Source organism: Diadema setosum, chromosome 1 (genome assembly GCF_964275005.1).
Source record: "Diadema setosum chromosome 1, eeDiaSeto1, whole genome shotgun sequence".
In the NCBI taxonomy this organism is placed as follows: Eukaryota; Metazoa; Echinodermata; class Echinoidea; order Diadematoida; family Diadematidae; genus Diadema; species Diadema setosum.
This window is the reverse complement of record NC_092685.1, coordinates 3318444-3333709: the sequence shown is the minus strand read 5'-3', so window position 1 is coordinate 3333709 and position 15266 is coordinate 3318444. Positions and strand designations below refer to the sequence as shown.

General features: G+C 36.5%; 1 protein-coding gene across 1 annotated transcript in view; it reads left to right on the top strand.

The window, feature by feature from the left end:
• The first annotated feature begins 9884 nt into the window (after positions 1-9884).
• LOC140246523 (uncharacterized) overlaps positions 9885-15266 on the top strand; it is a 53355-nt gene continuing 47973 nt past the window's right edge. The window contains exon 1 of the mRNA XM_072325871.1: positions 9885-10049. Within this exon, the coding sequence (XP_072181972.1) occupies positions 9894-10049 (156 nt within the window). The 5' untranslated portion in view covers positions 9885-9893. The remainder of the gene's footprint in view (positions 10050-15266) is intronic.

Here is a 15266-nt window from a genome sequence, read left to right as displayed (position 1 = left end):
ATACTTAGATTGTACTTCTTGAGAGCAAAGGTACTTTTGAATTTTTTTTTTTCACCTTTGGCTTTACCACAGATCATTCCAGCTTCTAGAATGTGTATGTGATATTTTGAAAAAGATGTATCTGTTTCTGTTTTTGAGATGCCTGTCACTGTACTTTAATCACCATTCACCCAGTATGCATTCTACATTTGGGTTCATCTTACAAGTTGTACATATGATCTCTTAGAAATACATTTTGCTAAAGATAAAAGATCAGAAGTGAGATTATGATTACCTGAATATAAAAATGGACCAAGTCCTAATTTAGCCCCTTTGGAGACCCTATGTGAAGTAATGCAAACAATAATCATCATTCAAATGGCTGTTTTACATTTCAATTTGTTTTCATAACCAGGTCTTGACATTGGTGGTGGCAAGGGGCTACTAGAAATTAATGTCAGGCCACCAAATTAAGAAGAAGAAGAAGAAAGTAAGGGTTATTGTTTGGTGACCTGATCAGGCAACTATTACAGAAAAATTACAAGTACAATGTATTTGGATAATTCTTACTAATTGACTTAGGTCTTTCTTATATGCAGGTATTCTCAGATTTCACTTTTGTTGGGTGAAGAGATATGTGATGTACCAATCACCATCTAGACTTGACTTTTAGCACATTTTCTTGCTACTTAGTCACCAGATTTATAGCCTCAGTCATGCCATTGAGTGTTGGGTACAGAATTACATGAGTTCAAAGGGAATCATTTTGAGCACCAGTGGCTAAATGGGATTATGCTTCAAAAATATTAATGCAATGAACTTAAAATGTTACAAAGATGTGCATGTGTTTCATCAATGTTAGGGTATTGGTGTTTTGGGACAAGGCAATTAAATTTATACATAATGAGCTACACTGTATTTTACTCAAAAGTGTGTTGAGACATACACTATACTGTTAAACTGTGATGCCTCTTATTGCCCTATAAAATTGTAAGATTGGTTTGAGGAAACTCATGATACATTGTATTACATGGTGTATTAAAGTAGATTTCTTTGTGATATGCTCTCTATATAGGTAGGATGTAGAAACATATTAAAGGGAAGATAAACCCCAACAGCAATGTGGATTGAGTGAAAGCAGCAGCATTAGTAGAACACATCAGTGAAAGTTTGAGGGAAATCGGACAATCGATGCAAAAGTTATGAATTTTTAAAGTTTTGGTGTTGGAACCGCTGGATGAGGAGACTACTAGAGGTTATGACGTATGAGTGGACAACAATACCAAGAAAATATAAAGAAAATAGTACAAAAATCCATTTTTCATGAAAATTGCAAATTCCATCAACTTGATATTTACATATGTTAAGGGTAGCAATTATTCCCCCTGCTTTCTGAAAGCGATTGGTCCATTGCTCTTTCATAATTCTAGAAAAGTGAATTTTTGTTGAATTTCCTTTATATTTTCTTTGTATTGTTGTCCACTCATACGTCATATCCTCTAGTAGTCTCCTCATCCAGCGGTTCCAACACCAAAACTTTAAAAATTCATAACTTTTGCATCGATTGTCCGATTTTCCTAGAACTTTCACTGATGTGTTCTACTAATTTTGCTGCTTTCACTCAATCCACATTGCTCTTTGGGTTTGCTTTCCCTTTAATGACAAGATACAATGCATCAGGTTGGCAAGAATACGAACTATGATGTTTAAAGAAAATTCACACTTTGGGACCAATAAAACCAACTTTAGTTGCAGCTAAATTTTGCTGCATCAATGTTCTTTATTATAGGAATCAGCTATAGAGTGGGCTTTAATGTTGATTTAAAAGAGAGTCAAATTGTTCTTCTCGTACAGGGGAACCCAGTTATAACAAGCTTGCTGAAAACAATGTATTTATAGGCCTACCAGTTATAACAAGGTATTGGTGGTACCAAGTACCGGTATGACCTTGCTATTATTCCTACACTACACTGAAGCACTTGCGTTAATTCCAATAAATGTATAATCAACACAAAAGCTAGCAACTATGTTTATTCAGTCAATCATACCTTATTCTATATGTATTACACACACACACACACATATACAATTTGTATATACATAATCTTTATGTATATTACAAATTGTCTGTGTGCATTTCTCTTATTGACTTGCAAATAGATCGTCATTGACTTTTTTTTTACAATTTAGTGGAAGACATTTTACCATTAGAACCTTGTTATTGCAGTCCTGTAATGATGTAGGCCACTATTGTTATTTTTTTAAAAGATATTCATTTGAAGATGTAGTTACCAGTCATTAAGGGAGTGTAAATGGAATTTCCACAAGTCTAAATATTACAACTACTGTAATTGCTGTTAATCTTTTTTTTTTTTAGATATTCATATGAAGATGTAGTTTCCACAAGTCTAAATACATGAACATGTACATCCATTCACTACAGTAGTTATGAGAGAATTCTATATTATATATCCAGCCTGAATCTTGGATATACATGTATGTCTGTCTTCTATTGGTTGTATGATAAACCAAAGATTATTCTTGTAAAATGTATTCCTGTGTATGCTAATTATCTAGTCATTTTAAAAGTTGTAGCATTTGTAAACCACCTCAATACCTAGTTGTGAATGGTATAGTCTGATGATTTACAGAATACAATAGAATCAAGAATGGAATGGCATTGTAGTTGAAAGTTCTAACATGTGAACAGTGAGATATGAATTTCTCACATTAATTGTATTGTTTGAAGTATAATCACAAGTTATAAATGACACTTAATTGTGCCCATTCAGGCAAGATATTACTACCATGCTCTTGAACACTTCGTTGTCTTGAATTTCCATAAAAAATCCATGATGAGAAAGGAGAGAGAGGAAAAACAACTATCCAACCATCTACATTGATGAAATACCACGATATCTATCTATCTATCTATCTCTCTCTCTCTCTCTCTCTCTCTCTCTCTCTAATACATGTATATAATCTATATCTATATCTATATATCTATATATCTATATCTATATCTATATCTATCTATCTATATATATCTATATATATATATATAATCTATCTATCTCTCTCTCTCTATATATATATGTATATGTATATGTATATATATAGATATATATATATATATACATACATGTATATATATATATATATATATATATTTCTTAATCAGGAAGTTTACCTGATGATGATTTCATCGCACAATGTGCACCTGTCCTTATCTCATGGTGCGTTCTGTCTGAATTAATTAAAACGGGATGATCAAAATAGTGTTAATTGTTGAATATAATATGTAGTCATTAATCTTCTTTTTTTTTTTTTGGGGGGGGGGTATATTGGTTCTCCTATAATGGAAACATTTTCCAGACCTACCAGGTCTAATTTATATATATATACATGTACATAATCTTCTTCTTTTTTAAAACCAGATTCAGTCAAAATATTAAGTAGGGGATGCGGGGGTCAAGCGTCAATACTTTTATATAATCGGCTTGATTCATTGTCCGCATTTTTAACACATAAGAACATAACCGTCCCGTCATGACTGAATACAATAAGCACCTTATGGCACAATTTTATTGAATTAAATGATAAACTGATATAATGCATGAGACCACTATCAAATGTTATTAGTTACTTGATTTCGATATGCGTTATACACGTACTGTATAAAATTAAAGCAATTCGACTTGAAGGTTGATCCTGCACACGATCACCACAATATAAGAAGTTCGATTAGATGCTATCTGTCAAATTTTTGCCATCCAAGACGATCTGATCGCGTTGAGAATCGTTGATTGTAGAAAAAAATTGAAGCGTCCAACTTGTACAGTCAACGCTATTATTGCCATGACTGATCACCAAGAAAATGATAAGGTCATCACGATGCCGCGACTATAGACCGATAGACCGCGAGTTTGATCGTGGCGATAATCGTTTACCTGGGATGGGAAAGAAGCATTCTCTCTATACTGCCCTACTTTGGCAAAAGGAAGCAAGTGACATACCATCCGAATTTGAGTTATTGATGTTTTCATAATTCACATAATGAGCTCTTCTTCCAGGCCAAATTTCATGCAGAGACACTCATCCTACTAAAAGATATAATGATAGTCCATTGACGTCAGTGCAAATGACAGACACGTTTTGCTCTTTTACAAGAAATGTCACTTTTGTCACTTGCTTCCTTTTGCCAAAGTAGGGCAGTATAGCCTACAGGGACGGATCCAAGAATTCCGTAAAGCGAGTGGGGGTGGGGTGGAGGGTGGGGAGGCTTTACACTATTAAAGTTGGTGCACGCGCTCCCACTTTTTTTCTTTTTGGTTTAATTCTTTTATTTTTAACAAAGAATTAAAGAGGGGCGAGCGCCCGATGCGCTCCCCGTAAGATGCGCTAACTGCTCTAAATTCCTTAGATTGGAAACTCTATAACATTGTGGTGACGGACTAATTTGTCCAAATAAGATTAAGAAAAAGCTTGCCTTCTAACTTTTTGTTGGATTGAGATTGTCAATCTTATTTAGGATTGGTCCCTCATTTCAATCTTAAAATTATGGAGAGTTAATTCTCTTCCATCTGCTTTCGCTAAACCGTCCCATTGCAACTTCCCTGCTCGTCATTTTCCGGGACTTTCCCTTTTTGTTGCGTATACGTACAACTGTATACAATAATAGGTAGCACTGTGGATGTCTGTAACGGATAGCGTGTTTGAGCCTAGTGGAAATCTATGGCCGAAACAAGGGAGGTCAGAGATGAAACTTGGCCAAAGTTGTATACACTGTACAGCTGTATGTCCGGTGTATACTAACGCGAAGTTAGGGCTGAGTAGGCCTATGATATACTTTGAACGGTAAAACCCAAACATAAACAAAGCGGTATGAAAGTTTGTTGACCTATCGCGAAGGTGGCCTTGCCCTTGTGTATACTAGTACACTGTATCACGGCAGCAGGTAAGTTCTCCGGAATTTTTACATCGTATACAACAATTTTGAAATGCGGAATCATCAAAATGCACGAACAGAAGGAGAAGTTTTGAATAGTTATGAAGCCATTTCCAATCATCTTTCGCAACCGTGCAGATCGGACAACAAAGTTTGTTGACCCGTTCCTAGCGGGCACATGCACACAAGGAACATTATATTGTAGGCTTGAACATTCGCATTAGCATATCAGATAATCTACAGGCGCAGGATACTAGTATTCTAGGGGTATATCAGTAATAATGATACTAAATGTATATAGGCGGCCTATCTCCTTGTAGTACTACGTATAGGCCCTACTACTACTACTACTACTACAACTACTACTACTACTACTACTACTACTACTACTACTACTACTACTACTACTACTACTACTACACTACTACTATACCACTACTACTACTACTACTACTACTACTACTACTACTACTACTACTACTACTACTACTACTACCACCACTACTACCACCACCACCACTACTACTACTACTACTGCGTACTCACCACCACCACCACTATACTAACTATAATACCACCCGACTAACTCTCAACAACGTTTATATACAGCGCGTATGAGAAAGGTAATTATCTAACTAGATTTGGAGCCGCTACCATTTCCTAACATATTGTCAGCCGTGGAATGCAAATTTTGGTTGTAATAAGGAAAGGGGATCTCTTCCTCTGTACAGTGGTGCCTATTTGATATATGTTGACAATATTTAGGGCCTACCATGAAGCACAGATTGCATTTTTTCCAAGTTTGAGTTTCACATGAATCAACGATGAACACCTCACTGAATGGACGAGATCTGTCAATGAAAGTGGCCAAATAGGTCAGTCGGTACAAATTAATGCAGGTAGGCCTATTATGCTTGAGGTTTCTTTGAACGTTTTATAGTCCATATACCTTCAACATGGCCACGTTGTCGATATATCTGCAATATTAATGATTGCAATATAACATAGGCCTACTTATGATCAAAATGTATAAAAGAGTATATAAAAGAGTGGGCGAGGGCTCACAAAAGAGGATTCTTTAGGCCTACTGGTACCCGGGGAGGAATATAAGCCCTCATACATTCCCTGTAGCACATAAAGATGTTCATACACGGTACTATGTGCAGTATACATGTACTAACAAAACTATACTAAATCAAAATTGCCAATAAACAAGAAATAAGAAATTATTAAAATGCAACAATCATAACAGTTACAGTAAATATAAGCCAGATTTGTGATTCAATGCATGATGTGAATAATTAATAGTGTAACCACCCTCAATATAGGAAGGGGAATGTGAGAGAAGAGTGTATTAGAGAGAAGTCTGAATGAAAGTGCTAAAAATATCCGTTTTCACACAGATTTGAATTTATTGCTCTCGATAATTTGTCTCGGATTAGGCCCTATTGAGTAGATTATTCCATAAAGTAGAGACATTTCAAATTCGCAAAATGAACGTTTGTTGTTCGTTCTCCACTGTTCTCCATAAGATTTAGTTTTATTTGGAGTTAACAAACGATAGTGCTTTATGAACGAAGGTAGTAAAGGATCTAATCATATTACGTGTTGTCACTTTTTTGTGCAGACACGAGGACACACAGTTTGCGTCGGTAACTATTAAAAGATTTGCTGGAGTGCAATCGCTGTTTTTGTTTTGTTTTGTTTTGTGTGTGCCTCGTGTATCTTTCATCGGGAGTAGTTCAAGTGCATGGTAAAGAGGTTTTCCATCTCTCCGCGGATCCTTGTGTTGTTCCCACGTCTACCCAGAGCCTGTGGATACTAATTAGTAGAAAGGCTCTTCTTATCTGCGTCTACCCCAAAGAGGTTCTATAAACCTCTTTGGTCTACCCAGGGTTTATCAACCCGCTCTGCGTCTACCAGCAGGCGCCCTCAAGTGTGCAGTGTACCCACACCGTGCATGCTACCCTAGGCCCTTTCTTTATCCATAGCAGCATTAGATACATGCACTCACGTGCTGTGCACATCCACAGACTAACGACTTGCACACAGTATCGCATCGCCTCGGCACTGCCCCACAGCAGACGAACCTCAAGCCTTGCATCAACAGTTCTTACGACCTGGGTCTTTGATGGAACATAAATGAGCTGAGCTGTGAGCGCATACTGGACAAGGTGAGAGGAGAATGCGAAAAGACTGGTAGGTGTAGAGAGAGATTTCGTTTGATCGCCGGCAGTAAGTACAAACGCGTGTCGATACACAAGTTTTGATATCTGATTATTGTAGTAGACACATCGGGACACATCTACAAAATGAATGTAAATATGGAGCATACTGTTGAGATCACCAGCGGCAGGAGGGGAGACTGATCTCGGAAAGCTGGATACCTGCGTACCTGGGGCGGAGCTCAAGGAGCGGGCGGCGCGAGCGAGAGATCGAGGTGTGGTGGTATATAGGATCAGGATAGACTTCACGAGATGAGGATGCTGTCAACTTTAGGATAGCACATCCATAGTAGAGGATCGGGATTGTTGCATGCAACTGTAAATATAGTTACCGTTCTTGAATTTGGAAGCGTCAAAGAGAAACAAGTAAAGGTGAGACCCTTAAAATACCTGCCACTTGACTGTGCTACTCAACTACGGTAATTTACAGATCATCAAACAGGACAAATCCTAGCTCCTAGCTAGTTCTACTACGGTATCCGAGTTAAGAGAGCTGAGCTGAGCCTGCGAGGTCTCGATCCCATCAAACACTTCCGAGTGAGCCTTTCCAGGCCAACTCTTAACTTTAGATGTCTAGCGGTTAGTGTCGATACCCGGCATTAAATCCAGTGAGTTGGATAGAAACTTTACTGGTCTCTGGGCACATCATCATTTTCCATTTTTCACCTTTTTTTTTTTTCCTTCTAAATATGCACAGCCCTATCGCTGTGCACAAGTGTCGCATATGCATGGCGTCTGTTCAATATGGTCAGGCTATTCTTTTCAGGTACAGTGTTCTTGTAGATTCTAAATGTATGTTTGTTTTTTTCAATTTCTATCATGACTCTTATCTTCTTATTGTATTTTCAAGTTTCTGTTTGAACAGTCGGAATTTAAAACTCAGAGAGGGATAGATGATGTTAAAATGTCATGATTGATAGTAGGGCCTACAGTGCACTTTCATAATAATACTAAAAAAAAAAAAAAAAAAAAAAAAAAAAAAAACCAACAACAACAACAAACCCCGAACACGGTTATAATGAAATCCTGGTTACATTTTGGAAATTCCAGGTCGCAGAATTATCGGCTCTAGAAATGTGTTTTGGTGTGAGTTTCTTCAGTTTATCTCCCTCTATAAATGATTGACTGTACAAATGTACATGTAGGCCAAGTTTGGAGGAATTATCTGAATGCCAATGAAAGAGAATGGCAAGTTACATCTTAGAGCTGTACTAGCTATAGATCTAGAGCCTAAGTTACTCATTAGGTCAAATGTAAGAATGTAAATAAATAATTGCTTTGAACTCTACTGTATTAGGAATAATGTGCCAGTTAATATGCTGGCTTTGTCTCTATACAAGTCATCAATGCTGTCACCTAACCTAAGAATAGATAAAATCATACCAGTTTGAATGGTTTGCTGCCTGCCTTGAACAATGGTGAACATTGCCTAAAAGCTGCAATCTGCACTGGAAAATTGTTTGTGTTATAAATGGCTGCAAACTAAGATAAACAAATGATACTAGTGATTAAAAAATGCATCTGCAAGAATCATCAGGAAATGAAAGAGATAGATTATGAAAAGGGAGGAGAAGAAGATGATACAAGCAGTACTGTAGAGTATAAAATGTGTTATATTGGCCCAAGCATCACTTTTCAAGAAAATGTTTTGAAGAAATGACAAGTACAGTTAAAATGCTGGAATTGATTTTCTGATATCCCAGCATGTTTTGGTGGAATATTATTCAAAATCCAAGTTCATGGATAAATCACACAGCATTACCTTCCTTTGAGTATTGGGCAGTTTGTCGTTAGCAACATACTGTAACAGCTGATGAAAATACTATGCATCAGTGATTTATCTATTGTTCACTGAGATGAGAAGTAGATTTTGGATATAGATGCAGGGTAGATATCATTTGATATGATTGATGTGGTGCTTCTTTCTGAGATTTTTCAATGGGGATAAAGTTTCCAGGTTTGTTGAATAGATCGTAGCAAGCAAATGTAATGGTATTATCAAGTTTCCTGTCATTCAGATTTGTTGCACAGTAAAATAATACCTTGTGATTTATCAATCTGACAATTGTAGACCAATAAGAGGTACAAAATGCACAGAGAAAGGCAAAAACAAATCTTTATATTTCCTTGATGCATTTCCTGTCCCTTACTTTGTAAGATGTAAAAGGTGTTTGATGACATGTGCCTAGAAATATTTTTTCAGATGTGCCAAAAAAAAAAAAAAAAAAAGCAAGCTTGGCTTGTTTATCATCATGTGAACAATAACATGAAGTGTTTTTGTGTCGAGGATTGCATCCTATTGTAGATTTGTTGTAGAAATAGAGGACATGAATTCAGTGTTTATCTATTCCATTTTACTTCTCTGTAAGTACTGAACAATTAGTTTATTGACAGTCGTTATGTTCATTATTCCATTCTACATCTGTAAACATCATGGGCACTAATGGATTTCTCAACTTGGTAAAATGGGTATGATTGCTTGATTGATTGCGTCTTTAGAAATAAACTGTTCCTTAGTCTAGGATTGCTAGCCAGATGTCATTCTTTTTTTCTTTTCTTTTTTGAATTTTAGGTCACAATGACATGAATGTTGTAAAACAATCCTGCATCAACATTTTATGTGCTGACTTGGCATCATCTACCAAGTTCTGTGGTTGTAGCCAATAATTCGAGGAAGAGGAGGAAGGAAAGAAAAGTGGAAGAAATACAAACTACTGACCAGCACTGCAGTTGGCAGCATCATGGCCTACGAGGGGTCATCATCCCTGGTATGGCAGGCCCTTGGATGCCTGGCTGGTATTGACTGGACAGCCCTCTTTTTCTGGTGTCTCATCACATTCTCTCTTTGTCTGGTGTCGATCCTCCTCATCAGTATCTTCATACCTGTCACTGTGAAGGTGAGTTTCCATTCCACTTGAGTGCCTGTGCAAACACAAGAAGAAATGTGTGTTTGAGAGGATGCATTTTATATGAAAGGGCGTGTGTGTGCAGAGAAACATTTCCTAACATACACTGTAGCGGAAGAGCTATAACATGACACTCATTAATACACACACACACATACTAGCTGATTTTCATCACTTCTCCAAATGCTGCTTGCAGTAGCCCGGATCTGCCAGGTCACACTTGGTGAGAGGTCTCCGTGCTCTCCACAAATGTCATAAGTGCATCCCTTTTCTCATCACATTTTGCATGCTAACCACTGGACATTCCCCTTGTTGAAACGAAAAAGTTTTGATACATTTTAGGAAAAATTTATTGCTGATTTGTACCATTCCTGCACAACTTTGGCCTTTCTGTTACAAATATGGAAATGTTGCTTAAAAGGAAACATCCTAACTTCCTAGTTAACAAAGGCTCAAGCTTGTTTTACAGGGTTTGGAAAAACGCAAGTAATTGCTAGCAAGACCAAGCAAAAGGTCCATTGTGAATGGTTTTAAGCAAATGCGTAGTCTCTAAGCAATTACTTCCAGGCAAGAAGCAACTGTTTGTGCTTGCTAGCAAAAGCTTTTTATGCATACAGTATGGCCTGTTATGAAATTGGTTCAAGAATGTAACCAATCAGAAGCGCTGAAATGAGCCATGTGTGCGCTCTTTAATTTTTTACTGACAGGCACAGGCATGCAAAAAGTGTACAACAAGAAAGCATGACAATACAGCATTTATCTTGTGGCACATTCATTATCGATTGCTTGGTATAGCCGCTATACACACTAGCAGTGTTGGCCATCTGTGTGTAGCTTAGCATTATGTGTGCATTCGAGGGGTCGAGGAGCAGGAGCATGGCCTACCTGTTTGCATGGGACATGCGCATAGCATGAATCCAAACAATTTATGCAGTCATCTCTATGACTGATTGAAGGGTGGCCCAGTTGTATCAAAATACGAAGTTTTGTCAGCTGATATCATACATAGACCCATTTTATAAACCAAATAATGCACAGGTTTAAGTGTGTGACATTAGTGGGGATGCAGCACCATTATGAATATGTGTGCTGCATCTCCACAAATGCACTCTCACCTATGCATCATTTGTATTTAGAAAAAAAAAAAAATGGAAAGCTTGCAACTGATACTGTAAATACTCATTGGTGTTTTGTTTGATCCATTCCTCCAGGATCATAGAGGATACAATATCTCCAATTCGTCTATTGAGATTGTGAAATGATGTGAGAACATGCTTGCGTTCACAACAAAGTGTTCATGTGTTTAGGTTGCAGTTGAGTTATATTGACACGCTGCTTTGCCCAACAATATTTGAAGCATTTGACCATGAGAGTGGTTGGCTGGTTGCCTTGGCACTAGAACAAGCAGTATTGATGGTGATCATGTTACCCACATGGCTGATTTTGTTGTTCATTTCTCTCCTACATGAAAACAAGAAGTCTATTACTCAAGAAACAAGAAAATTATAGCCCATATGGGTCAAACCCACTATATCAGTGCAATTCTAAAATTTCAGCAATTATGACTATTTTGCCTAGAAAAAAGAAAAAATAAATCTGTAAAAAAGTTAGACACTGTTAAATGTGATTCTTGCATCTCATTTATCCAGTGGCAAGTGCTATTGAAGTTGAAACAGATTTACAGGGAAATAAAGCAGGAAGAATGTGTTGTGACCTGAGATCTAGATGATATATGGGCATTTCCACAGTAAATGGGTACTTTTCAGGGATGTCTCTTTATTCTCTGTTTCCCCCAAATACAATCTGATCTTCAAGAACATTTCAGTGGGAGATAACTTTGTCCCAAAATTGCTTCAAACAAGCAATCTATTAAAATTTATGCCAAAATGAAAAATTCTGGGTGAACACGTGCAACGCAGGACAGATATCTATGTACTAACATATGAAGGTCAAATTATGAATGCTCATTGAAACTTTGCTGTTTTTCAATTTAATGGCTTAATTTTGATGAGAGAAGATAATTACAGCTGTAAAAGTCTATTAAAAATTGTGTTTTATACTATTTTTAGACTTAGTGGTGAACGCATGTCACATGGACAGACGGTCTTGTCGCATTTTGGTCTGTCCATGTAACGCGCGTTCACCACTAAGTCTAGAAATGGTATAAAACACAATTTTCAATAGAATTTTACAGCTGTCATCGGAATGTTGTCATGATAATGTTAGGGTAATGTCGGAATAATGTCGAGGTAATTACCTTATCTGGCTAGGATAGAATCTGGCAAAAATTACATTAACAACATTGTTTTGTGTGATAATAAAGATCTCCCTGATGTTGTCACGGTAACTCTGGTTTGAAAGGCTGTGTTAAAATGGGGCTTTAGGCTCCCTTCATGTTGGATTGCATGAATGTAAATGACACATTCCTACAGTGTTCACAAGATACAAATTGTGTTTCTAGAGAGAAAGGATGATACACTTGGAGTGCTCTGAACGACGTCTTTTTCCCTCACGTTGATAATCATATTGATATGCAGTCAACCAGACATCCTAGCTTACATACAACTCTCTTCTTGCACTTCATTTGCTGTGAATTTGTGACAAAAAAAAGAAAAATGTTGCTGTTCAATACATTAGAAATTTCTCTTTTGAAGTGCTTATAATGGAGATACAAGTTATACTGAGTAGTTGACCATGAATTTACATGTAAAACTTTGATTTTCTTACAACTTCAACTGGTTGAAATGGTTCAATATGAGAACTTACTAGTCCTCAAACTTTGCTGATGTATTCTGCTATTGCTGCTTTCCCTCAATTTGACGAGGTTTCACTCTCCTTTTTAGTAGTGTCTCATTTGCTTGCAGTCACATCTTCAGTAAATTTTCTCTGTTGGATATTTTGAGTCTTCGTAAAATTTCATAAATAAGATATAGCATACTTTCTAGCACAGTATGTCATGATTGAGCAAGATAAGATTTTTGATCCTTGGCTTGATTGTTATGGTTCTGTTTATTGCCCCGCTATTGCAAGAGCTGTGAGATGACGGATGTAATCACCTCCTGTAATACTGGTTTGAATTTTACATCACTTTTTCATCAAAGCATGTAAAATATGTAGATGTCGTTACTGTATATTCTAAGATTTGTCTGTTAAAGGCATAATTTACCATTTGCAGATATAATACAAAGCCAGTATTAGTGCTTTAAAATAGTTCTAAAATGTGAGTTAGAGATAGAAACAACCACTGTAAAAAGTTGAATTCATATAATCGATCTTAAGTATTGTTGAATACACAATATGTGAACAATAGTTATAAAAAAATGTTTCCAGACTAACATACAGTTATGGTTTAATGAGAAAAAATACTGATATCTCCTTATATTATTTAGGTTTTATTGCAAAATTTTTATATGGTAGGATGTTTTGTAATACAACTGACCTACACATATTCATCAAATATGATAACTCAAAGATGTTTGAAATTACTGCTCCCAATGGTTAACTGTACCTTAAATGAAAGTGTCATGCTGTTAATTCGGCTTGACTCTGATACCTGAGGTCAACTTGACTCTTTTACCTGAGGCACACCTACAAGATGGAGTAGGATTTCCCTTTAAGTCCTATACCAGCAACTCTGAAGTATCTTTGCTTGCCTGGAAGTCACATGTTATTGTACATGCCAATTACTCTTCTATTGTTCTTTCATGACACCATATTGTATAATATTTTGGCATATCTTGTGGTACAAAATTGTATGTGCTGCAGCTAGAGTGCGAAGGGGCCGCATTGCTTGTGGTAAGTAGGCTTAATACGGATGTACTGTGCTATCTAATATCAAAAAGGAATCACTGTATGTTTGCAAAATCATTTTGTTACCATTTCAGATGGCTTTCATGCTGTGCAGTTTCAAGGACTGTATAACAATGTCTGATATACTATCACATCATATGAGTTTAAAGCTTTACTTGAATGCTCTTGTGTTTTGTACATTGGATATTGTGTTGCATGTTTCATATTATGAGAGAAAGAGTATTGATTATGATACCAACAGGGGTTTGTGTCTGTGACTGGACAAGTGATTTTCATACTAGCTTATGCTGTAATCTGAATACTTTTTCTCTAATATTCACTGACTGTATACACCATATTGTTCAGTACAACGTTCTACACTCTAGACTAATTCATTACTACTAGTTGCCATTACTCTTGTCACAAGAAATGTTCTTTCTACAATGTATGACTATAAAGCTACAAATATCTACCTGGTAGTTCAAAATGCTTTTAAAGTATTTTCTGCTTGATAGAGAAAGTCCATCCAACTATGCAAATTTCCCTGTATTCATGTCACATATCACATTGTGTGAGAACTCCTTGTGAATTTTCACTGTGACGTGACAGAGACTACTGTAAAAATGGACATTTTCTTGTGAGTAATTTTTCAAGCTCAACCTGGTAAGATGAAATTTTGTGTGTTTTTAATTCCGCAGAATCAAAATATGAAATAGTATTACATCAGCAACAAATTTGCCTGCTCTGATTTTCATACTAGTTAGTTTCATGTTGAGCAAAATGATTTCCGCGCCATGAAAATTTCCAGTCATACATTACTGAATTCACAAGTGGCCTGTAAGTTAGATGAAATATTCAACACATAGTTGTGTCCATACTCATTTTGAGATAAACACAATAGGATCATTTATGATTGATGGATTCTCTCTCTCTCTCTCTTTTAAAGCATAAATGCCAGTACCACATATACTGAACAGGTCTCTACCATGGGGGTTTCTAGTTTTTCCACAGTGGGCAGTGCATGTTCATGAAATCATCCTTTTTCTAGAGCTCAAAAAATTTTGAGCATAAATAGCACCAATGTGAATGGCGTTTTACAATGTAGATCAGCACCTTGGAACAGCGCTTCAAATGCTGGGTCTGCCATCACACACAAATTGAGCATAAAAACACCCCAATGTGCTTGGATTTCATGACCCTGCTGTTAGTCAAAACATTTCAAGCATGGATTCAACCTTTAAAAAAATTGAGTCAAGTAAAAGAGTAGAGGATGCTTGTCATTATTCATTATACCATTAAAGGTCATTCAGGTGACTCAATTATGAGGAGCATTTTACAATTTTGTAAGCGTTATCTGATTTCAAAATCAAAGCTTTGTCAATTAGTGATATCGACATAATTTCCTGGTGATATTTATTG